The 26304-nt window shown below is 35.0% G+C and overlaps 5 protein-coding genes across 5 annotated transcripts in view; 1 reads left to right on the forward strand and 4 right to left on the reverse strand.

The window, feature by feature from the left end:
• The window catches only part of LOC121633777 (exostosin-1-like), a 273065-nt gene that overhangs the window by 142054 nt on the left and 104707 nt on the right, over positions 1-26304 (forward strand). The gene's annotated exons all lie outside the window — the stretch shown is intronic.
• LOC121633781 (moronecidin-like) lies at positions 7051-8219 on the reverse strand. The gene is made up of 3 exons (XM_041976027.1): positions 8111-8219; positions 7831-7950; positions 7051-7455 (listed from the first exon to the last, which is right to left on the reverse strand). Exons 2-3 carry the CDS (start codon positions 7947-7949, stop codon positions 7239-7241), a joined length of 336 nt encoding a protein of 111 aa, XP_041831961.1. The 5' UTR covers position 7950; positions 8111-8219; the 3' UTR covers positions 7051-7238.
• Positions 12934-14212, reverse strand: LOC121633780 (moronecidin-like). Its single transcript, XM_041976026.1, has 3 exons — positions 14104-14212; positions 13824-13943; positions 12934-13448 (listed from the first exon to the last, which is right to left on the reverse strand). The coding sequence occupies exons 2-3, from the start codon at positions 13940-13942 to the stop codon at positions 13223-13225; spliced, it is 345 nt and encodes a 114-aa protein (XP_041831960.1). The 5' UTR covers position 13943; positions 14104-14212; the 3' UTR covers positions 12934-13222.
• LOC121633779 (moronecidin-like) lies at positions 18928-20206 on the reverse strand. Its single transcript, XM_041976025.1, has 3 exons — positions 20098-20206; positions 19818-19937; positions 18928-19442 (listed from the first exon to the last, which is right to left on the reverse strand). The coding sequence occupies exons 2-3, from the start codon at positions 19934-19936 to the stop codon at positions 19217-19219; spliced, it is 345 nt and encodes a 114-aa protein (XP_041831959.1). The 5' UTR covers position 19937; positions 20098-20206; the 3' UTR covers positions 18928-19216.
• Positions 24920-26198, reverse strand: LOC121633778 (moronecidin-like). Its single transcript, XM_041976024.1, has 3 exons — positions 26090-26198; positions 25810-25929; positions 24920-25434 (listed from the first exon to the last, which is right to left on the reverse strand). Exons 2-3 carry the CDS (start codon positions 25926-25928, stop codon positions 25209-25211), a joined length of 345 nt encoding a protein of 114 aa, XP_041831958.1. The 5' UTR covers position 25929; positions 26090-26198; the 3' UTR covers positions 24920-25208.

Here is a 26304-nt window from a genome sequence, read left to right on the forward strand (position 1 = left end):
TTACACACAGAGTGAGGTGACCATTAAAATTAATAGGTGCAGAGATTCTACCAGTACTTGGCCTGGACTCCTCCTTTCTATTCTGAACTGTCCTTAATTCAATTTACATGAAGAGCTACACATAGGCTCATGTTTGCATTTGGGAGGAAGTACCCTTTGCTGACTTTGACTTTGTTGAAACTAGAATTCTTTCCACATTTATAAACAACCAATTTATTGTAACATGAGATTGCATTAACCCTCCGATTATCCCCAAATATTACTAATACATTTGCCTCCAGACAAAGATTTACAGAAACTTGACCAAGTTTTTGTCAGTGTTACGACCCCGTCTCAAAATCCAGGGGACTAAGGGGTCGACAACAAAAACCGAACCAAACTTAAAGATATATACAATGTTTTAATATAAACCCAGGTTCCAATACAAACATATACACAAGAAAAAGAAAAAAAAAAAAAAAAGGTTTTGGATGTCTAGTCCGGTTAGAGTAAAATGAAAACCAATTAACAAAAGCTGTCCTCAGTTGAGGTAATAACAATTAACAATTAGCAAATACAAAATAAATGGTTCTCTTCACTTATACAACTGGGAAACCAAATCTGGGTTTCCCTGCTTAGGCAGCTGCCACCGCGATCCGACTCCAGATAAGTGGCAGAAAATGGATGGATGGATGGCATGACACTCACATCTGACAACTTTTTCCTGATTCCTGATGACTTTTGTCCTGACACCTGACTCTGACTACGAGAATGTCCTAAAATGTACACTGTACCAACCCCATTTTACACAAGCAACACTTCTGAATAATTTAATACACTGACAACAGTTAGGATAAATGTGACTTTGACTGAGTCTTGGCTTCGTCAGCACAACACATAATTCTCTTGGAAAAGAAAAACACAATGAAACTATAACCAACATATATGTCAACAGAAAATTACTTTATTATTGTTTTTTTATTTGGCAGTCTTTACCATTCCATACCAGTGGTGAATAATGTATTGTGGATCCTTGGTAATATCCAAAAGAAGGATATTACCAAATTTTATTAGCTTACATAGGAAGAGTAAACTTCAGAAAAGTTAGCAAGAGTTAGATGCCCCATTTTTTTAAAAAAACTCTCACAAACAAGTACTTGGTATTCTTTAAAGCAGATATGAGAAAAAGTTTCTGGTGTGCTATAAAGCTAATTTATTGAACAAATAGCAGGTTAGCATCTTTTATAACAGTGGGCAATGTAAATATATTTCTTTAAAGAAATGCTCGGCCAGCTTGTAAATATTTTTGTTGTATGTTAAAGAGCAACAGTTAACAACATCTCAGGATTTGCTCTTGAGTTTAATCAAAGCGATGTTGATCATATTCTGACATTCGTTTTTCTAGCTGCTGCTGCTGGTCGGAAAGTTCCCCTCCTTTTCCTTTACGTTTTGCACGGATGAACCTGATGAAGGAAGAGCAGGTTCAGTTTAAAATGAAAGAACAACAATTTTCATTCTTGATTATTTTAAGATGTAAAAACAGTTAAAACAGTAGAAATTTTAAGTTCTTACTTATGGAGCTTATGGATGCCCCGGACGCCGTGGTAAATTCCACTTAAAATCATTCCTACAACGCTCTCTCCAGGATCAGCCATCAGGACAACCAGGGACAACACAAGAAAGAGCACAAAACACTTCATCCTGCAAAGACCACAAAGGTCACATTTATAGTCCTTCTGTAATAAAAATAAAGAAAGTAAAAACTGAGTTATGTTTTTAACTCAATGGAATTGATATGAAGTGTTTTCTTTTTAATTTGCAGGTAAATTAGTATAAAATTTACAATTCTTACCTTTTCACTGATTTAAAGTCACAGTCAAAAAAGTTAAACGCAGCAGTCAGTGTCACAGGTTACAGAAATGTCTCTATATATACTCGTACAGGACTGAATTCACGTCAGTATTATAAAACATTTTGCAATCTTGCAAATGAATTACTATGTTGCTTTAAAGCACGTTGGCCTGAGAAGCTCTCATCATCTCTAACACAGATGGGTCAGACAAGGATCAACTTCCTTTCATGAGACAGAAATTTAGCAAAGAATCATCTCACAGCTTGTTTATTTTTAGTCATTGTAAAGCAAAATAATCCATTCAAGGCATCTGGTGGCAACACCTCCATTCTCACCTTTTTTTAACAGGGTTTTTTCCTTGCCAGTGTTTATTTTTTTTTATTTTTTATTTTTTTTTCCTTGCCAGTGTTTAAACACTACAGAAGTTTTTGGCCTGATAACTCTGAGCTACTGACATACAAAAGATGCACCTATACACATTTGTAGGCTTCTAATCTAATCACAGAACTGCACACACATCACTTCCAAATAAACTAAATTAATTCAGTTTAAATGTTTTCCAAAACTATTTATAAAAAAAAAAACCTTATAAAGCAAATCAAAGATAATGACGGTACCTTCTTTCATTCTTAATAAAAACAACGGTCATAATGATTTGGCAGTAACATTTGCTTTTTAAATATTTAAGGTCCAACAGAATGTGTTGAAAGGGAACAAGGATGTATTGTAAGTGAATAATTTGGTAACAGCGTTGCAGACAGATTGCTGTCAGCAGTATCAATCAGAGGACTTCCTGATGAAGAGGACTTCTGATCATAGAAGCTCCTGTTCAGTCTGACCTCAACGTCTTCATTTAGCTGGTTTGAAACAACTTTTATCTGAGTTTGAAGATGCTCCAAACGAACGTTTAAAATGCTCCACAGGTTTATGTGCATTAGTAAAAGCTACAAGCTGCAGCTATGAGCAAAAAAAAGCTGGAGATTCTCACGTTTCTCTTCCCCTTCTACATGTGAAAAGCATTGTCAAGATAGGATAACAGCATTTTAGCTAGCAGACTTTTCCAGAATTTTCCTTGACAGAGAGACTGATGAATTGGAGCAACTTCCTTTGTGGGCTGATGTCTTCACCTTGTCTGCTGGAAGTTCACCACTCTGCTGGAACACTGCAGGAGAGTCTGCTGCACTATTTTCTCTTCTCTTCTTAGCCAAACAATGTCTTACCCCGGAAACCGTGGCTGTACACACATTTCAAGTAGCCATCTTGCTTTTTTTTATCTTTCCAGACTAAAATATGTACAAACTAGGGACATGCTATATTAGCAAAGGCAGCTCATTCCAAGTCCGACTGGTGAGCAGATGTACGCAACGCTATGTAGGCAACACAATAATATATGATTATTTCTCTATATATATGAGTTTTAATGGAACTATTTTATATACTCATTCTGCATCAACATATTTTGTTTGCCTTAAACCTGCATATTCCTTCACAGGAGCGCCAAAGCTCCCTCCGTGGATCGGTGAAGTGGATCAGTGAATCATGTTATCTGAGCCTGATACTGATATTGGATCAGATCGGTCCCAACTTTACAACATACTGGCTGTTTTGAACTCACACTATGGCTGATTCAGCAAAAAAAAAAAAAAAAAGAAAAAAAAAATCCCAGGACATTGTAGGAGGAAGTAGGGAAAGAAGAAACAGAGCAAAAGATAATACAAGAGGAAAGATCTTGTAATGTGAACTGATGGAAAGAGCCCAGAGAAGAGAGGATGGAGGATGAATGTTAAGGTGTCCGATGTTAGTGAGAAAATCTGCTAATGTTAAGTAGTGAAGCTTTCAACACCAGTCTTTATGTCTCGCTTTGTAAACATGTGTGATATCTTATATCTGCTTCTGTTCTTGAAACATTTAGAAAACAAATATTTAAAAGGTTTTTGGCAAAAAGAGAGATTTCTTTTCCATAAATGAAATAATTTGACATCAGAGACAAATAGTTGCATGAAAATTGGCACATTTATTAATTTTCTTTTGTTGTTATTATATCAGACGTGAGTGAATTTGTGGTGTGATGTCAAGCCAATTTAAAGAAGGAATAGCAGGGTTTTTTTCTTTGGTATGTAAAAGAGCAACAACTGAAAATATCCTCAGATTGAGCTTCTGGAGTTTAGTCAACATGATGTCGATGTCGTGCAGCATCGTGTTTAAACCAGCGTTTGTCTGACTGCTGCATGCTTGTTCAAAAAGCTCCTCTCATGTTCTTTTGTTGTCTTGTCCCGATTAACGAAGAGCAGGTTTAAGTCGATGACAAAAACAGTTGTTGTCAATAATAAAAAAAGAGAGAGAGAGAAAAAAAAAGCTAATAATTTTAGTATAATTGTTACAAGATATTAAATGCTTTCATCCTTGATGATATTAAGATAACAGATTTAAAAACAGTAGAAGAAGAAATTTAAAATACTTACTTATGTAGTTTATGGATGCCCAGGATACCATGAACAATTCCTTTTCAACCCGAAAATTACCTACACAGGTTCAGCCATCAGGACGTCGAGGCACTAAACATTTTATCCTGCAAATTACACGAAGGTCACATTTATAACAATGCTTTTGTTCTTTGTTTAATACTTCTTTTTTTTTTACATGTACATTGGGGCCAACGGCTGCCGATCTTGGCCTACTGGGGCCTGTACACTGAGACCGTGGGGGGCTCTGGCTGGGGCTGTCCTTTGCCACCCTCTGGGTGGGGCTAGAGGCGTCTTTGGGGTGGGGTAGCTTGGGTTGGTGCTCTGGGGCTGCTGCTGAGGGCCCGGGTCTCTGGGCTGCTCTGGTCGGCCTCTGGCCTCCGTAGGGGTGTGGTCGCATTTACATGATCTCACTCACCACTCTTCATCACTGGTCACTCCTTATTCCTCATCCTCTGCATGCTGACACAGTCACTGAGTTGTCCAGTGGGTTTATATACTAAGAGATAATTTCTCTTTTTTTTAATATATTTTTTCTTCCCTGTGAGTTAGTATCTGGTTGTTGTTGTGCTACTTTTGTGATATGTCTTTTTGATTTGGTTATTATTTAAGAACTCTTAATGACTAGCAGCTCTGTTTTTCAGTAAAAGCCGTAGGAATTTTTTGGTGTGTCTGTTTACAAGTGTAGAGGTTTTTCCACTCAATTAGCTCTCATCTATTCCCAAGAATGACAACAAAGTTTGGTTTTTTCATTTTCATTGAAGTTAAGTAGTGATGAGACAGCAATTTAGCAAAGAGTTATTTGACACTTTCTTTATTTTTTTTGTGATTGTAAAGAAAATAATCCATTTAAGTCATCCGGTGACAACAATTCACATCAGTGTGGTGCGCCGGTAACCCGCAAAAACGCTGTCTGGAGGTAAAAATGACATGTTTTAGTGCAGACGAGTTGCCTGCACTAAAGGAATTTACTAATTTTTTGGTGTTAGATCAAAAAAAGACAAATGCTTTCTTACAATTCCTACATCTTTTGTCAGTTGGCTCCATTAAAGTTAGCAAATGTTACACTGATATGATACATGATGATGATACATGGTTTCCTACTAGTAAAGGGTCCTCTATTAGATATTAATACTTTAAAACATAATTCAAGTTTAAAACAATTTCACAGGTGTATATGCTTCAATAAAAAACCACCCCTTCACAATAAAAATTGTGACGACGTGGTATGTGACGGGCAGTAAACTTCAACATTAAATGGCTGCTATTTCACTGCATGGTAAGCTAGACTCAGCATATCTGATTTCACTCTGAAATATCAATTAATGTCCATTAATAGTGCTTTTTCTTAAAAAACAAAACAAAACACAACAAAGTTTTCCTGATAAAGGGGTGGTAAGTCAAAATAAGGGACACGCTCAAATTGTAGTATTTTACTAAAAACAATATTTGTTTTAATAATATCAAGGTTATCCATTTCACCCACCTTTCGTTGGTCATTGCGGACATGACAAAAATGGCCATGTGCTAATTAAAAATGATGAAAATTCTTTTAAAATAGCATTGTCTCTTAGTATGTGATTAAGAACACATCTTCACTGCTTCAAACTTTTGAAATACAGTTGGACCCGTTTTTATAGATTTTTAATCTCATCAAAAGTGATGAGATTATGATGATGTGATTTTATAAATAACACAAGAGAAACAGGTTCTGCTTTGCTGAAAAGCTAATTTATTTAGCTGATTTGCTAGTTGCCTCTTGAATTTTACAACGAAAGAATGGAAAACATCCTTAGTTTAAAAGTTATTTTTCAAAACCGGACAAAAATACTGCTGTAATTGTATTATTGTATGCTAATCAATTAAACAACAGATAACAACACAAATTCATGTGTAAGTGAACTCCTGACTGCATCATTGCCTGCGTCATATTTTAAGGTTGTATAGGCAATGATGCAAAGTAATATTCTGCAATATTAGGAGAGTAAAGTTAGACATATATTACAATTTTACCAATTATGTTACGAGGCTAATGGTTTGTTGTTCAATAAGAACAAATCCAGGATACAAAAATAGTATTTCATCCTACAATATTCATAAAAAAATGTAAGTATGACTTAAGAAATGTTAGTGAATGTCAAATGTCATAATAGGGCAGCTACATTGAAAAATATTCTGATGACACTTCCCTGCTGATTCTGCCATATTACTTTAGTAACAATTAGCATCCTTGCTAGCCTGGTTAAATTAGACTGGATCATGTAGCTTCAGCTTAGTTAGCACAAAGTAATATTGATAATGAGGCACTCTGGGCATCTTTATAGTTTGTTTTTTCAGCTCCAATATGAAAATCCTGAGTTAATGTGTAGAAACTAAATACACTCATATAAAACCAAATACCAAATAACCATGTCAGCACTGCTACGTAGCTTCATGCTAACATCAAGTTAACCTTTCATAAAATTAGTGGCAGTACTTGCCTGGGATAAAATCTCATCTGTCTGCAGCTAAATGTCAATAATTAAGTTTCTACTTTAAATTTCACTGCAAACTAGTAATGTGTGGAGACTTCAGACAGAATGTGGCGTTTACTGTACTCACCTCAAGGTGCAACATAGTGGCTGGGAGAATAAATTGGAGAAGCCATTGACATGAATGTGTTTCAAAGTGCAGCAGTGCAATCACTTTGTTTAATTTTAAATAACAATAACACTTTTTCCAATGTTATATTTTTAAAAATAATACAAGGGATACAGGTTCTGGTTGCTGAAAAGGAGATTTATTAAACATTTATTATTTTTACCAGAATCCATTAACCAAAGGTTTGTGATAAGCCAAAGCATGTTAGTACAATTCTAATAATGATAGGCCAAGACCATTTGCTTCTTTTCTTTTATATGTTAAAGAGCAAGAACTTAAAGCATCCTCATTCTGGCCCCCTGAGTTTAATCAAAACGATGTCTTGCAGTCTTGAATTCAAGCGAACGTTTATCTAGCTGCTCCTGCTCCTGCTCCCTCTGCTCCTGCTCCTGTTCCTGCTGGTCCTGCTCCTGCTGCTCCTGCTCCTGCAGCTGCTGGTCCTGCTGCTGAAGCTGCTGGTCCTGCTGCTGAAGCTGCTGGTCTGCTTGCTCATCAGCAAGTTTCCCGTGCCCATGGATAGCACTGGTGGAGGTTTAATACAAAATCACAAAGAACAAGGGTATTTGTCAATAATAATAATGAGAATGGTAAGAATTAAAACTACTATTAAAATAAGTTAATAAATTTTTATATAGCACTTTTCAAGAGCAAATGTCACGAAGTACTTCACAAAAAAAGAATAAATTAAAGAAGACTAAATTAAATAAGACACAAATATTTTTTAAAAGAAGTAAAATTAATTCAATCATAAAAATTCTGAAAAGGACTATTTAAATTAATATTTTTTAAGTTGCTTTCTAAAAGTTTTTGATTGGGGAACAGCTAGCAAACCCTGATCAGAATATTTGAATTTGACAAGCTAAAGATATAAGTGGCAGTTAATACTCAGGTACTGACTGATGGATGCCTTTAATAGCTGCACCGATTCCTTTAAAAATCAGTCCAAAAATGCACTCTCCAGGTTCAGCCATCATGACAACCATGGACAACACCAGAAACACCACAGTGCACTTCATCCTGCAAAGAAAAAAACTGTTGGCAAACCTTTTTACATTGCTTTACAGTTATAAAAATGGTTAAACACTAGTTAAACTTTTTTGTTTACCACTCCCATAAATCTGAAATTTTATCTGAAATTTTACATTTTCTTAATGTGACTCAAATAATAAGTTTTTACCTTGTCCTTGAATAAGAAAGTCAGTCAGAAAGCTACTGGTAGTTGGTAGATGGTAGTGTTTACTAGTGGTGGCTACCTGCCTTTTATGCAGATCAACCCTAGCATAAACCTCATACTTATCATATGCCAAGATCTGTCTATGTCATGTTTCAATGTCATCTCAGACAGTTCTAATAAATGAGCATTGTGTGGTACACTAACAAACATTTTATAGACATTTTCAAGATTTATATTGGTGTATCAATAAATCTTGTCAGTAAAAATGGGGAGTATTAGCTTGGTAGTTAGAGAGGCACCCTTGACATACCTGAAATAAACTATAAAGTATTATTGCAATTACATTATCACAAATTTAAGATAATTGATAAAAAACATACCAAACATACCAAATCTAAAGTATGGATTTTGAACAGACAATAATACTATTTCTAGTTCATGACCTTTAAGTGCAGAATAAATAGGAAAGGTAATGAAATTCCTGCTGGCAGGAAGGCTCTCTTGTATCTTTCTGTCTTGCATTGGACTTGAAGAAGTATCTGTTTGAACACACACTGTTGTTTCTTCACTGTGTTGTGTAGAGCAGTGGTTCTGAAACTGGCGGTTAGGATTCCCATGAAGGTCATGAGATAATTTGTAAATAATTTTATAGAGTTTTTTTCACATTCTTTAAGATAAAATAATATGCCAGATCTTTGTAAAACAGTTATGAAGCTTTATTCCTTTATGCACAGAAAATTATAAAACCTACTAGCTGGTCTCCTAAATGCAATATTTTGTTTAATGTTTTTTTTTTTTTTACTTTGATTAAACTGATTGGTAGAGATTGCAACTGGAAATTGTAATATATATATATACACTACAGTTCAAAAGCTTGGGGTCACTTTGCCATGGGATTCAATAGGGAAGTGACCCCAAACTTTTGAATGGTAGTGTATATTTAACCATGACTAATACTGCGTTATTTTCCACAGTAAACCTAAGAAAGAAATTGCAGGCTATAATAAATATCACAAATCATGAAGATTGATCTTTTTCTGTCTTGTAGTGTTTTCTATATTTTGACCATTTTAAGACTTTTCAGAATGCTGTGTTCATCATGAAAAACTGAAAAAGCTAACATGTCAGTGTTTGAAAAAAATATCTTGTGTAATTTCCCCCATTTTTTTATCTGCCCATCAGTGTTGTCTAATGACTATGCAAAATGCCTCAGTATATCAGTCTGAACATTTTTATTAGTAGGCCTATTTTATCACTTCCCTAAGTTCTGTTTCCTGAGACCGTGGGGGGCTCTGGCTGGGGCTGTCCTTTGCCACCCTCTGGGTGGGGCTAGAGGCGTCTTTGGGGTGGGGTAGCTTGGGTTAGTGCTCTGGGGCTGCTGCTGAGGGCCCAGGTCTCTGGGCTGCTCTGGTCGCGCTCTGGCCTCCGTAGGGGTGTGGTCGCATTTTCATGATCTCATTCACCACTCCTCATCACTGGTCACTCCTTATTCCTCATCCTCTGCATGCTGACACAGTCACTGAGTTGTCCAGTGGGTTAATATACTAAGAGATAATTTCTCTTATTTTACATATATATATATATTTTTTTCCTTGTGAGTTAGTGTCTGATTGTTGTTGTGCTACTTTTGTGATATGTCTTTTTGATTTGGTTATTATTTAAGAACTCTTAATGACTAGCAGCTCTGTTTTTCAGTAAAAGCCGTAGGAATTTTTTGGTGTGTCTGTTTACAAGTGTAAGAGGTTTTTCCACTCAATTAGCTCTCATCTAATCCCAAGCATGACAACAAAGTTTGGTCTTTTTATTTTTGTTGAAGTTAAGTAGTGATGAGACAGCAATTTAGCAAAAACTTATTTGATACTTTCTTTATTTTTTTTGTGATTGTAAATAAAAATAATCTACTTAAGTCATCTGGTGACAACAATTCACATCAGTGTGGTGCGCCGGTAACCCGCAAAAACGCTGTCTGGAGGTAAAAATGACATTTTTTAGTGCAGACGAGTTGCCTGCACTAAAGGAATTTACTAATTTTTTAGTGTCAGATCAAAAAAAGACAAATGCTTTCTTACAATTCCTACATCTTTTGTCAGTTGGCTTCATTAAAGTTAGCAAATGTTACACTGATATGATACAGCTGTTACACTGATGGTCAGTCACACTTTTTTATTTATTTTAATTTTTGGTTCTTTGATAATTTCTAGCTTTGTTTTTAAAGTGAAGCGCCTTTCAACTCATCTCTGAGTTCGGTATACTGGTTGGCAGAAAAACATGGATAAAAGAGCTAAAATAGTATGAGCCAATGAATTATGAGGTCTGAAACTACTAAATGAGTCATTCTATGAAACGGGTGCCATTTCCACTTTGTAATTTAAAAAATTCATGGGCAAAAATTATTTTAAGAAATCTACAATATAAAAGATAGGTCAAACATCCAACAAACATATTTTCCCACCACAAGTTTAAAAGATTTTAATATTACCTGTAATAATAATATTACCTATATATATTTCAGACCCGGGAGTCATTCTTGTACCACCCTGTCACAGACAATATGCACACAATGACCAATATTGCATGAAATCAGATCTAAAAAATCATGTTTTCCTACTAGTAAAGGGTCCTTTATTAGATATTAATATTTTAAAACATAATTCAAGTTTAAAACAATTTCACAGGTGTATATGCTTCAATAAAAAACCACCCCTTCACAATAAAAATTGTGACGACGTGGTATGTGACGGGCAGTAAATTTCAACATTAAATGGCTGCTAGTTAACTGCATGGTAAGCTAGACTCAGCATATCTGATTTCACTCTGAAATATCATTTTATGTCCATTTATAGTGCTTTTTCTTAGAAAAAACAAAACTAAACAAAGTTTTCCTGATGAAGGGGTGGTAAGTCAAACTAAGGGACACACTCAAATTGTAGTATTTTTACTAAAAACAATATTTGTTTTAATAATATCAAGGTTATCCATTTCACCCACCTTTCGTTGGTCATTGCGGACATGACAAAAATGGCCATGTGCTAATTAAATCTTTTATAATAGCATTGTCTCTTAGTATGCGATTAAGAACACATCTTAACTACTTCAAACTTTTGAAATACAGTTGGACCCGTTTTTATAGATTTTTAATCTCATCGAATGTGAACTCAAATGGTGCCAGTTTCATAGAATGACCTAACTGCATTTGATCTAAATAGAGTGTAACACTTTGAATTGCTAGATTTTATAAATAACACAAGAGAAACAGGTTCTGCTTTGCTGAAAAGCTAATTTAATAAGCATTTTACTTAAATCAATAAATCAAAGAAATCTGATAAGCCACAGTAATGCTAGTTGCCTCTTGAATTTTACAACGAAAGAACGGAAAACATCCTTAGATTGACCCCTGAGTCTAGTCAACACGTTGTCTTGCATCAAACAGACGTTTGTCTAGTTGCTCCTGCTGCTGCTGCTGCTGCTGCTGCTGGGCAGCATTCCCAGGGTTTTTCAAGGCACTGGTGGGGGGAGTAGAAGTTTATCACAGAATGAAAAAGAACAAGAGTATTTGTCTTTGTCAATAACAATGGGCCTCATTCACTGATATCGTCTTACAAATATTGTCAAATTTGCTAAATTGCGCTTGAGAAGTTGTTGAAAAAGAAAGGGTGGGACTTTACTTTGATTAGCACGTCACCTGACCAGGAAAAGTTAGAATCATAGGATTATGTGAAAAAGAGAATAGAAGCAAACTCTCAGTAGACAGCGAGTGTAGTGGTACAACAGAGGTGCACAGAGAGATGGAGAACTGGATTTAAGTTACAAGTTCTTCAGGACAAAGTGGATGTCCATAAAAAATGTCCCTGTGCAATCAAAAAGAGTCAAAAACAAAAACATATATTCAAGGTCAGAAACTTACATGTGCTGCTTCAAAATGACAAGATCCTTTATAAATGACCAAAAGTTATTTTTCAAAAACCTGACGGAAATACTGTGTAATTGTATTATTGTATGCTAATCAATAAGTTAACAGATCACAACACAAATTCAGATTTTGTTCAAGTATTTGTAAGAGATCTCCTGATTGCATCATTGCCTGCGTCATATTTTAAGGTTGTATAGGCAATGATGCAAAGTAATATTCTGCAATATTAGGAGAGTAAAGTTAGACATATATTACAATTTTGCCAATTATGTTACGAGGCTAATGGTTTGTTGTTCAATAAGAACAAATCCAGGATACAAAAATAGTATTTCATCCCACAATATTCATAAAAAAATGTAAGTATGACTTAAGAAATGTTAGTAAATGCCAAATGTCACAATAGGGCAGCTGCATTGAAAAATATTCTGATGGCACTTCCCTGCTGATTCTGCCATATTACTTTAGTAACAATTAGCATCCTTGCTAGCCTGGTTAAATTAGACTGGATCATGTAGCTTCAGCTTAGTTAGCACAAAGTAATATTGATAACGAGGCACTCTGGCCATCTTTATAGTTTTAGTTTTTCAGCTCCAATATGAAAATCCTGAGTTAATGCGTAGTCCCTAAATACACTCATATAAAACCAAATACCAAATAACCATGTCAGCACTGCTACGTAGCTTCATGCTAACATCAAGTTAACCTTTCATAAAATTAGTGGTTGTAGTTGCACAGGTATAAAATCTCATCTGTCTGCAGCTAAATGTCAATAATTAAGTTTCTACTTTAAATTTCACTGCAAACTAGTAATCCATTCATGTGTGGAGACTTCAGACAGAATGTGGCGTTTACTGTACTCACCTCAAGGTGCAACATAGTGGCTGGGAGAATAAATTGGAGAAGCCATTGACATGAATGTGTTTGAAAGTGCAGCAGTGCAATCACTTTGTTTAATTTTAAATAACAATAACACTTTCTCCAATGTTATATTTTTAAAAATAATACAAGGGATACAGGTTCTGGTTGCTGAAAAAGAGATTTATTAAACATTTATTATTTTTACCAAAATCCATTAACCAAAGGTTTGTGATAAGCCAAAGCATGTTAGCACAATTCTAATAATGATAGGCCAAGACCATTTGCTTCTTTTCTTTTATATGTTAAAAAGCAAGAACTTAAAGCATCCTCATTCTGGCCTCCTAAGTTTAGTCAAAACGATGTCTTGCAGGCTTGAATTCAAGCGAACGTTTATCTAGCTGCTCCTGCTCCTGCTCCCTCTGCTCCTGCTCCTGTTCCTGCTGGTCCTGCTCCTGCTGCTCCTGCTGCTCCTGCTCCTGCAGCTGCTGGTCCTGCTGCTGAAGCTGCTGGTCCTGCTGCTGAAGCTGCTGGTCTGCTTGCTCATCAGCAAGTTTCCCGTGCCCATGGATAGCACTGGTGGAGGTTTAATACAAAATCACAAAGAACAAGGGTATTTGTCAATAATAATAATGAGAATGGTAAGAATTAAAACTACTATTAAAATAAGTTAATAAATTTTTATATAGCACTTTTCAAGAGCAAATGTCACGAAGTACTTCACAAAAAAAGAATAAATTAAAGAAGACTAAATTAAATAAGACACAAATATTTTTTAAAAGAAGTAAAATTAATTCAATCATAAAAATTCTGAAAAGGACTATTTAAATTAATATTTTTTAAGTTGCTTTCTAAAAGTTTTTGATTGGGGAACAGCTAGCAAACCCTGATCAGAATATTTGAATTTGACAAGCTAAAGATATAAGTGGCAGTTAATACTCAGGTACTGACTGATGGATGCCTTTAATAGCTGCACCGATTCCTTTAAAAATCAGTCCAAAAATGCACTCTCCAGGTTCAGCCATCATGACAACCATGGACAACACCAGAAACACCACAGTGCACTTCATCCTGCAAAGAAAAAAACTGTTGGCAAACCTTTTTACATTGCTTTACAGTTATAAAAATGGTTAAACAGTAGTTAAACTTTTTTGTTTACCACTCCCATAAATCTGAAATTTTATCTGAAATTTTACATTTTCTTAATGTGACTCAAATAATAAGTTTTTACCTTGTCCTTGAATAAGAAAGTCAGTCAGAAAGCTACTGGTAGTTGGTAGATGGTAGTGTTTACTAGTGGTGGCTACCTGCCTTTTATGCAGATCAACCCTAGCATAAACCTCATACTTATCACATGCCAAGATCTGTCTATGTCATGTTTCAATGTCATCTCAGACAGTTCTAATAAATGAGCATTGTGTGGTACACTAACAAACATTTTATAGACATTTTCAAGATTTATATTGGTGTATCAATAAATCTTGTCAGTAAAAATGGGGAGTATTAGCTTGGTAGTTAGAGAGGCACCCTTGACATACCTGAAATAAACTATAAAGTATTATTGCAATTACATTATCACAAATTTAAGATAATTGATAAAAAACATACCAAACATACCAAATCTAAAGTATGGATTTTGAACAGACAATAATACTATTTCTAGTTCATGACCTTTAAGTGCAGAATAAATAGGAAAGGTAATGAAATTCCTGCTGGCAGGAAGGCTCTCTTGTATCTTTCTGTCTTGCATTGGACTTGAAGAAGTATCTGTTTGAACACACACTGTTGTTTCTTCACTGTGTTGTGTAGAGCAGTGGTTCTGAAACTGGCGGTTAGGATTCCCATGAAGGTCATGAGATAATTTGTAAATAATTTTATAGAGTTTTTTTCACATTCTTTAAGATAAAATAATATGCCAGATCTTTGTAAAACAGTTATGAAGCTTTATTCCTTTATGCACAGAAAATTATAAAACCTACTAGCTGGTCTCCTAAATGCAATATTTTGTTTAATGTTTTTTTTTTTTTTTACTTTGATTAAACTGATTGGTAGAGATTGCAACTGGAAATTGTAATATATATATATACACTACAGTTCAAAAGCTTGGGGTCACTTTGCCATGGGATTCAATAGGGAAGTGACCCCAAACTTTTGAATGGTAGTGTATATTTAACCATGACTAATACTGCGTTATTTTCCACAGTAAACCTAAGAAAGAAATTGCAGGCTATAATAAATATCACAAATCATGAAGATTGATCTTTTTCTGTCTTGTAGTGTTTTCTATATTTTGACCATTTTAAGACTTTTCAGAATGCTGTGTTCATCATGAAAAACTGAAAAAGCTAACATGTCAGTGTTTGAAAAAAATATCTTGTGTAATTTCCCCCATTTTTTTATCTGCCCATCAGTGTTGTCTAATGACTATGCAAAATGCCTCAGTATATCAGTCTGAACATTTTTATTAGTAGGCCTATTTTATCACTTCCCTAAGTTCTGTTTCCTGAGACCGTGGGGGGCTCTGGCTGGGGCTGTCCTTTGCCACCCTCTGGGTGGGGCTAGAGGCGTCTTTGGGGTGGGGTAGCTTGGGTTAGTGCTCTGGGGCTGCTGCTGAGGGCCCAGGTCTCTGGGCTGCTCTGGTCGCGCTCTGGCCTCCGAAGGGGTGTGGTCGCATTTTCATGATCTCACTCACCACTCCTCATCACTGGTCACTCCTTATTCCTCATCCTCTTCATGCGGACACAGTCACTGAGTTGTCCAGTGGGTTAATATACTAAGAGATAATTTCTCTTATTTTATATATATATATATTTTTTTTTCCTTGTGAGTTAGTGTCTGATTGTTGTTGTGCTACTTTTGTGATATGTCTTTTTGATTTGGTTATTATTTAAGAACTCTTAATGACTAGCAGCTCTGTTTTTCAGTAAAAGCCGTAGGAATTTTTTGGTGTGTCTGTTTACAAGTGTAAGAGGTTTTTCCACTCAATTAGCTCTCATCTAATCCCAAGCATGACAACAAAGTTTGGTCTTTTTATTTTTGTTGAAGTTAAGTAGTGATGAGACAGCAATTTAGCAAAAACTTATTTGATACTTTCTTTATTTTTTTTGTGATTGTAAATAAAAATAATCTACTTAAGTCATCTGGTGACAACAATTCACATCAGTGTGGTGCGCCGGTAACCCGCAAAAACGCTGTCTGGAGGTAAAAATGACATTTTTTAGTGCAGACGAGTTGCCTGCACTAAAGGAATTTACTCATTTTTTAGTGTCAGATCAAAAAAAGACAAATGCTTTCTTACAATTCCTACATCTTTTGTCAGTTGGCTTCATTAAAGTTAGCAAATGTTACACTGATATGATACAGCTGTTACACTGATGGTCAGTCACACTTTTTTATTTATTTTAATTTTTGGTTCTTTGATAATTTCTAGCTTTGTTTTTAAAGTGAAGCGCCTTTCAACTCATCTCTGAGTTCGGTATACTGGTTGGCAGAAAAACATGGATAAAAGAGCTAAAATAGTATGAGCCAATGAATTATGAGGTCTGAAACTACTAAATGAGTCATTCTATGAAACGGGTGCCATTTCCACTTTGTAATTTAAAAAATTCATGGGCAAAAATTATTTTAAGAAATCTACAATATAAAAGATAGGTCAAACATCCAACAAACATATTTTCCCACCACAAGTTTAAAAGATTTTAATATTACCTGTAATAATAATATTACCTATATATATTTCAGACCCGGGAGTCATTCTTGTACCACCCTGTCACAGACAATATGCACACAATGACCAATATTGCATGAAATCAGATCTAAAAAATCATGTTTTCCTACTAGTAAAGGGTCCTTTATTAGATATTAATATTTTAAAACATAATTCAAGTTTAAAACAATTTCACAGGTGTATATGCTTCAATAAAAAACCACCCCTTCACAATAAAAATTGTGACGACGTGGTATGTGACGGGCAGTAAATTTCAACATTAAATGGCTGCTAGTTAACTGCATGGTAAGCTAGACTCAGCATATCTGATTTCACTCTGAAATATCATTTTATGTCCATTTATAGTGCTTTTTCTTAGAAAAAACAAAACTAAACAAAGTTTTCCTGATGAAGGGGTGGTAAGTCAAACTAAGGGACACACTCAAATTGTAGTATTTTTACTAAAAACAATATTTGTTTTAATAATATCAAGGTTATCCATTTCACCCACCTTTCGTTGGTCATTGCGGACATGACAAAAATGGCCATGTGCTAATTAAATCTTTTATAATAGCATTGTCTCTTAGTATGCGATTAAGAACACATCTTAACTACTTCAAACTTTTGAAATACAGTTGGACCCGTTTTTATAGATTTTTAATCTCATCGAATGTGAACTCAAATGGTGCCAGTTTCATAGAATGACCTAACTGCATTTGATCTAAATAGAGTGTAACACTTTGAATTGCTAGATTTTATAAATAACACAAGAGAAACAGGTTCTGCTTTGCTGAAAAGCTAATTTAATAAGCATTTTACTTAAATCAATAAATCAAAGAAATCTGATAAGCCACAGTAATGCTAGTTGCCTCTTGAATTTTACAACGAAAGAACGGAAAACATCCTTAGATTGACCCCTGAGTCTAGTCAACACGTTGTCTTGCATCAAACAGACGTTTGTCTAGTTGCTCCTGCTGCTGCTGCTGCTGCTGCTGCTGGGCAGCATTCCCAGGGTTTTTCAAGGCACTGGTGGGGGGAGTAGAAGTTTATCACAGAATGAAAAAGAACAAGAGTATTTGTCTTTGTCAATAACAATGGGCCTCATTCACTGATATCGTCTTACAAATATTGTCAAATTTGCTAAATTGCGCTTGAGAAGTTGTTGAAAAAGAAAGGGTGGGACTTTACTTTGATTAGCACGTCACCTGACCAGGAAAAGTTAGAATCATAGGATTATGTGAAAAAGAGAATAGAAGCAAACTCTCAGTAGACAGCGAGTGTAGTGGTACAACAGAGGTGCACAGAGAGATGGAGAACTGGATTTAAGTTACAAGTTCTTCAGGACAAAGTGGATGTCCATAAAAAATGTCCCTGTGCAATCAAAAAGAGTCAAAAACAAAAACATATATTCAAGGTCAGAAACTTACATGTGCTGCTTCAAAATGACAAGATCCTTTATAAATGACCAAAAGTTATTTTTCAAAAACCTGACGGAAATACTGTGTAATTGTATTATTGTATGCTAATCAATAAGTTAACAGATCACAACACAAATTCAGATTTTGTTCAAGTATTTGTAAGAGATCTCCTGATTGCATCATTGCCTGCGTCATATTTTAAGGTTGTATAGGCAATGATGCAAAGTAATATTCTGCAATATTAGGAGAGTAAAGTTAGACATATATTACAATTTTGCCAATTATGTTACGAGGCTAATGGTTTGTTGTTCAATAAGAACAAATCCAGGATACAAAAATAGTATTTCATCCCACAATATTCATAAAAAAATGTAAGTATGACTTAAGAAATGTTAGTAAATGCCAAATGTCACAATAGGGCAGCTGCATTGAAAAATATTCTGATGACACTTCCCTGCTGATTCTGCCATATTACTTTAGTAACAATTAGCATCCTTGCTAGCCTGGTTAAATTAGACTGGATCATGTAGCTTCAGCTTAGTTAGCACAAAGTAATATTGATAACGAGGCACTCTGGGCATCTTTATAGTTTTAGTTTTTCAGCTCCAATATGAAAATCCTGAGTTAATGCGTAGTCCCTAAATACACTCATATAAAACCAAATACCAAATAACCATGTCAGCACTGCTACGTAGCTTCATGCTAACATCAAGTTAACCTTTCATAAAATTAGTGGTTGTAGTTGCACAGGTATAAAATCTCATCTGTCTGCAGCTAAATGTCAATAATTAAGTTTCTACTTTAAATTTCACTGCAAACTAGTAATCCATTCATGTGTGGAGACTTCAGACAGAATGTGGCGTTTACTGTACTCACCTCAAGGTGCAACATAGTGGCTGGGAGAATAAATTGGAGAAGCCATTGACATGAATGTGTTTGAAAGTGCAGCAGTGCAATCACTTTGTTTAATTTTAAATAACAATAACACTTTCTCCAATGTTATATTTTTAAAAATAATACAAGGGATACAGGTTCTGGTTGCTGAAAAAGAGATTTATTAAACATTTATTATTTTTACCAAAATCCATTAACCAAAGGTTTGTGATAAGCCAAAGCATGTTAGCACAATTCTAATAATGATAGGCCAAGACCATTTGCTTCTTTTCTTTTATATGTTAAAAAGCAAGAACTTAAAGCATCCTCATTCTGGCCTCCTAAGTTTAGTCAAAACGATGTCTTGCAGGCTTGAATTCAAGCGAACGTTTATCTAGCTGCTCCTGCTCCTGCTCCCTCTGCTCCTGCTCCTGTTCCTGCTGGTCCTGCTCCTGCTGCTCCTGCTGCTCCTGCTCCTGCAGCTGCTGGTCCTGCTGCTGAAGCTGCTGGTCCTGCTGCTGAAGCTGCTGGTCTGCTTGCTCATCAGCAAGTTTCCCGTGCCCATGGATAGCACTGGTGGAGGTTTAATACAAAATCACAAAGAACAAGGGTATTTGTCAATAATAATAATGAGAATGGTAAGAATTAAAACTACTATTAAAATAAGTTAATAAATTTTTATATAGCACTTTTCAAGAGCAAATGTCACGAAGTACTTCACAAAAAAAGAATAAATTAAAGAAGACTAAATTAAATAAGACACAAATATTTTTTAAAAGAAGTAAAATTAATTCAATCATAAAAATTCTGAAAAGGACTATTTAAATTAATATTTTTTAAGTTGCTTTCTAAAAGTTTTTGATTGGGAAACAGCTAGCAAACCCTGATCAGAATATTTGAATTTGACAAGCTAAAGATATAAGTGGCAGTTAATACTCAGGTACTGACTGATGGATGCCTTTAATAGCTGCACCGATTCCTTTAAAAATCAGTCCAAAAATGCACTCTCCAGGTTCAGCCATCATGACAACCATGGACAACACCAGAAACACCACAGTGCACTTCATCCTGCAAAGAAAAAAACTGTTGGCAAACCTTTTTACATTGCTTTACAGTTATAAAAATGGTTAAACACTAGTTAAACTTTTTTGTTTACCACTCCCATAAATCTGAAATTTTATCTGAAATTTTACATTTTCTTAATGTGACTCAAATAATAAGTTTTTACCTTGTCCTTGAATAAGAAAGTCAGTCAGAAAGCTACTGGTAGTTGGTAGATGGTAGTGTTTACTAGTGGTGGCTACCTGCCTTTTATGCAGATCAACCCTAGCATAAACCTCATACTTATCACATGCCAAGATCTGTCTATGTCATGTTTCAATGTCATCTCAGACAGTTCTAATAAATGAGCATTGTGTGGTACACTAACAAACATTTTATAGACATTTTCAAGATTTATATTGGTGTATCAATAAATCTTGTCAGTAAAAATGGGGAGTATTAGCTTGGTAGTTAGAGAGGCACCCTTGACATACCTGAAATAAACTATAAAGTATTATTGCAATTACATTATCACAAATTTAAGATAATTGATAAAAAACATACCAAACATACCAAATCTAAAGTATGGATTTTGAACAGACAATAATACTATTTCTAGTTCATGACCTTTAAGTGCAGAATAAATAGGAAAGGTAATGAAATTCCTGCTGGCAGGAAGGCTCTCTTGTATCTTTCTGTCTTGCATTGGACTTGAAGAAGTATCTGTTTGAACACACACTGTTGTTTCTTCACTGTGTTGTGTAGAGCAGTGGTTCTGAAACTGGCGGTTAGGATTCCCATGAAGGTCATGAGATAATTTGTAAATAATTTTATAGAGTTTTTTTCACATTCTTTAAGATAAAATAATATGCCAGATCTTTGTAAAACAGTTATGAAGCTTTATTCCTTTATGCACAGAAAATTATAAAACCTACTAGCTGGTCTCCTAAATGCAATATTTTGTTTAATGTTTTTTTTTTTTTTACTTTGATTAAACTGATTGGTAGAGATTGCAACTGGAAATTGTAATATATATATATACACTACAGTTCAAAAGCTTGGGGTCACTTTGCCATGGGATTCAATAGGGAAGTGACCCCAAACTTTTGAATGGTAGTGTATATTTAACCATGACTAATACTGCGTTATTTTCCACAGTAAACCTAAGAAAGAAATTGCAGGCTATAATAAATATCACAAATCATGAAGATTGATCTTTTTCTGTCTTGTAGTGTTTTCTATATTTTGACCATTTTAAGACTTTTCAGAATGCTGTGTTCATCATGAAAAACTGAAAAAGCTAACATGTCAGTGTTTGAAAAAAATATCTTGTGTAATTTCCCCCATTTTTTTATCTGCCCATCAGTGTTGTCTAATGACTATGCAAAATGCCTCAGTATATCAGTCTGAACATTTTTATTAGTAGGCCTATTTTATCACTTCCCTAAGTTCTGTTTCCTGAGACCGTGGGGGGCTCTGGCTGGGGCTGTCCTTTGCCACCCTCTGGGTGGGGCTAGAGGCGTCTTTGGGGTGGGGTAGCTTGGGTTAGTGCTCTGGGGCTGCTGCTGAGGGCCCAGGTCTCTGGGCTGCTCTGGTCGCGCTCTGGCCTCCGAAGGGGTGTGGTCGCATTTTCATGATCTCACTCACCACTCCTCATCACTGGTCACTCCTTATTCCTCATCCTCTTCATGCGGACACAGTCACTGAGTTGTCCAGTGGGTTAATATACTAAGAGATAATTTCTCTTATTTTATATATATATATATTTTTTTTCCTTGTGAGTTAGTGTCTGATTGTTGTTGTGCTACTTTTGTGATATGTCTTTTTGATTTGGTTATTATTTAAGAACTCTTAATGACTAGCAGCTCTGTTTTTCAGTAAAAGCCGTAGGAATTTTTTGGTGTGTCTGTTTACAAGTGTAAGAGGTTTTTCCACTCAATTAGCTCTCATCTAATCCCAAGCATGACAACAAAGTTTGGTCTTTTTATTTTTGTTGAAGTTAAGTAGTGATGAGACAGCAATTTAGCAAAAACTTATTTGATACTTTCTTTATTTTTTTTGTGATTGTAAATAAAAATAATCTACTTAAGTCATCTGGTGACAACAATTCACATCAGTGTGGTGCGCCGGTAACCCGCAAAAACGCTGTCTGGAGGTAAAAATGACATTTTTTAGTGCAGACGAGTTGCCTGCACTAAAGGAATTTACTCATTTTTTAGTGTCAGATCAAAAAAAGACAAATGCTTTCTTACAATTCCTACATCTTTTGTCAGTTGGCTTCATTAAAGTTAGCAAATGTTACACTGATATGATACAGCTGTTACACTGATGGTCAGTCACACTTTTTTATTTATTTTAATTTTTGGTTCTTTGATAATTTCTAGCTTTGTTTTTAAAGTGAAGCGCCTTTCAACTCATCTCTGAGTTCGGTATACTGGTTGGCAGAAAAACATGGATAAAAGAGCTAAAATAGTATGAGCCAATGAATTATGAGGTCTGAAACTACTAAATGAGTCATTCTATGAAACGGGTGCCATTTCCACTTTGTAATTTAAAAAATTCATGGGCAAAAATTATTTTAAGAAATCTACAATATAAAAGATAGGTCAAACATCCAACAAACATATTTTCCCACCACAAGTTTAAAAGATTTTAATATTACCTGTAATAATAATATTACCTATATATATTTCAGACCCGGGAGTCATTCTTGTACCACCCTGTCACAGACAATATGCACACAATGACCAATATTGCATGAAATCAGATCTAAAAAATCATGTTTTCCTACTAGTAAAGGGTCCTTTATTAGATATTAATATTTTAAAACATAATTCAAGTTTAAAACAATTTCACAGGTGTATATGCTTCAATAAAAAACCACCCCTTCACAATAAAAATTGTGACGACGTGGTATGTGACGGGCAGTAAATTTCAACATTAAATGGCTGCTAGTTAACTGCATGGTAAGCTAGACTCAGCATATCTGATTTCACTCTGAAATATCATTTTATGTCCATTTATAGTGCTTTTTCTTAGAAAAAACAAAACTAAACAAAGTTTTCCTGATGAAGGGGTGGTAAGTCAAACTAAGGGACACACTCAAATTGTAGTATTTTTACTAAAAACAATATTTGTTTTAATAATATCAAGGTTATCCATTTCACCCACCTTTCGTTGGTCATTGCGGACATGACAAAAATGGCCATGTGCTAATTAAATCTTTTATAATAGCATTGTCTCTTAGTATGCGATTAAGAACACATCTTAACTACTTCAAACTTTTGAAATACAGTTGGACCCGTTTTTATAGATTTTTAATCTCATCGAATGTGAACTCAAATGGTGCCAGTTTCATAGAATGACCTAACTGCATTTGATCTAAATAGAGTGTAACACTTTGAATTGCTAGATTTTATAAATAACACAAGAGAAACAGGTTCTGCTTTGCTGAAAAGCTAATTTAATAAGCATTTTACTTAAATCAATAAATCAAAGAAATCTGATAAGCCACAGTAATGCTAGTTGCCTCTTGAATTTTACAACGAAAGAACGGAAAACATCCTTAGATTGACCCCTGAGTCTAGTCAACACGTTGTCTTGCATCAAACAGACGTTTGTCTAGTTGCTCCTGCTGCTGCTGCTGCTGCTGCTGCTGGGCAGCATTCCCAGGGTTTTTCAAGGCACTGGTGGGGGGAGTAGAAGTTTATCACAGAATGAAAAAGAACAAGAGTATTTGTCTTTGTCAATAACAATGGGCCTCATTCACTGATATCGTCTTACAAATATTGTCAAATTTGCTAAATTGCGCTTGAGAAGTTGTTGAAAAAGAAAGGGTGGGACTTTACTTTGATTAGCACGTCACCTGACCAGGAAAAGTTAGAATCATAGGATTATGTGAAAAAGAGAATAGAAGCAAACTCTCAGTAGACAGCGAGTGTAGTGGTACAACAGAGGTGCACAGAGAGATGGAGAACTGGATTTAAGTTACAAGTTCTTCAGGACAAAGTGGATGTCCATAAAAAATGTCCCTGTGCAATCAAAAAGAGTCAAAAACAAAAACATATATTCAAGGTCAGAAACTTACATGTGCTGCTTCAAAATGACAAGATCCTTTATAAATGACCAAAAGTTATTTTTCAAAAACCTGACGGAAATACTGTGTAATTGTATTATTGTATGCTAATCAATAAGTTAACAGATCACAACACAAATTCAGATTTTGTTCAAGTATTTGTAAGAGATCTCCTGATTGCATCATTGCCTGCGTCATATTTTAAGGTTGTATAGGCAATGATGCAAAGTAATATTCTGCAATATTAGGAGAGTAAAGTTAGACATATATTACAATTTTGCCAATTATGTTACGAGGCTAATGGTTTGTTGTTCAATAAGAACAAATCCAGGATACAAAAATAGTATTTCATCCCACAATATTCATAAAAAAATGTAAGTATGACTTAAGAAATGTTAGTAAATGCCAAATGTCACAATAGGGCAGCTGCATTGAAAAATATTCTGATGACACTTCCCTGCTGATTCTGCCATATTACTTTAGTAACAATTAGCATCCTTGCTAGCCTGGTTAAATTAGACTGGATCATGTAGCTTCAGCTTAGTTAGCACAAAGTAATATTGATAACGAGGCACTCTGGGCATCTTTATAGTTTTAGTTTTTCAGCTCCAATATGAAAATCCTGAGTTAATGCGTAGTCCCTAAATACACTCATATAAAACCAAATACCAAATAACCATGTCAGCACTGCTACGTAGCTTCATGCTAACATCAAGTTAACCTTTCATAAAATTAGTGGTTGTAGTTGCACAGGTATAAAATCTCATCTGTCTGCAGCTAAATGTCAATAATTAAGTTTCTACTTTAAATTTCACTGCAAACTAGTAATCCATTCATGTGTGGAGACTTCAGACAGAATGTGGCGTTTACTGTACTCACCTCAAGGTGCAACATAGTGGCTGGGAGAATAAATTGGAGAAGCCATTGACATGAATGTGTTTGAAAGTGCAGCAGTGCAATCACTTTGTTTAATTTTAAATAACAATAACACTTTCTCCAATGTTATATTTTTAAAAATAATACAAGGGATACAGGTTCTGGTTGCTGAAAAAGAGATTTATTAAACATTTATTATTTTTACCAAAATCCATTAACCAAAGGTTTGTGATTAGCCAAAGCATGTTAGCACAATTCTAATAATGATAGGCCAAGACCATTTGCTTCTTTTCTTTTATATGTTAAAAAGCAAGAACTTAAAGCATCCTCATTCTGGCCTCCTAAGTTTAGTCAAAACGATGTCTTGCAGGCTTGAATTCAAGCGAACGTTTATCTAGCTGCTCCTGCTCCTGCTCCCTCTGCTCCTGCTCCTGTTCCTGCTGGTCCTGCTCCTGCTGCTCCTGCTGCTCCTGCTCCTGCAGCTGCTGGTCCTGCTGCTGAAGCTGCTGGTCCTGCTGCTGAAGCTGCTGGTCTGCTTGCTCATCAGCAAGTTTCCCGTGCCCATGGATAGCACTGGTGGAGGTTTAATACAAAATCACAAAGAACAAGGGTATTTGTCAATAATAATAATGAGAATGGTAAGAATTAAAACTACTATTAAAATAAGTTAATAAATTTTTATATAGCACTTTTCAAGAGCAAATGTCACGAAGTACTTCACAAAAAAAGAATAAATTAAAGAAGACTAAATTAAATAAGACACAAATATTTTTTAAAAGAAGTAAAATTAATTCAATCATAAAAATTCTGAAAAGGACTATTTAAATTAATATTTTTTAAGTTGCTTTCTAAAAGTTTTTGATTGGGAAACAGCTAGCAAACCCTGATCAGAATATTTGAATTTGACAAGCTAAAGATATAAGTGGCAGTTAATACTCAGGTACTGACTGATGGATGCCTTTAATAGCTGCACCGATTCCTTTAAAAATCAGTCCAAAAATGCACTCTCCAGGTTCAGCCATCATGACAACCATGGACAACACCAGAAACACCACAGTGCACTTCATCCTGCAAAGAAAAAAACTGTTGGCAAACCTTTTTACATTGCTTTACAGTTATAAAAATGGTTAAACACTAGTTAAACTTTTTTGTTTACCACTCCCATAAATCTGAAATTTTATCTGAAATTTTACATTTTCTTAATGTGACTCAAATAATAAGTTTTTACCTTGTCCTTGAATAAGAAAGTCAGTCAGAAAGCTACTGGTAGTTGGTAGATGGTAGTGTTTACTAGTGGTGGCTACCTGCCTTTTATGCAGATCAACCCTAGCATAAACCTCATACTTATCATATGCCAAGATCTGTCTATGTCATGTTTCAATGTCATCTCAGACAGTTCTAATAAATGAGCATTGTGTGGTACACTAACAAACATTTTATAGA

The sequence above is a fragment of the Melanotaenia boesemani genome, chromosome 22, assembly GCF_017639745.1.
Source record: "Melanotaenia boesemani isolate fMelBoe1 chromosome 22, fMelBoe1.pri, whole genome shotgun sequence".
Taxonomy (NCBI): Eukaryota; Metazoa; Chordata; class Actinopteri; order Atheriniformes; family Melanotaeniidae; genus Melanotaenia; species Melanotaenia boesemani.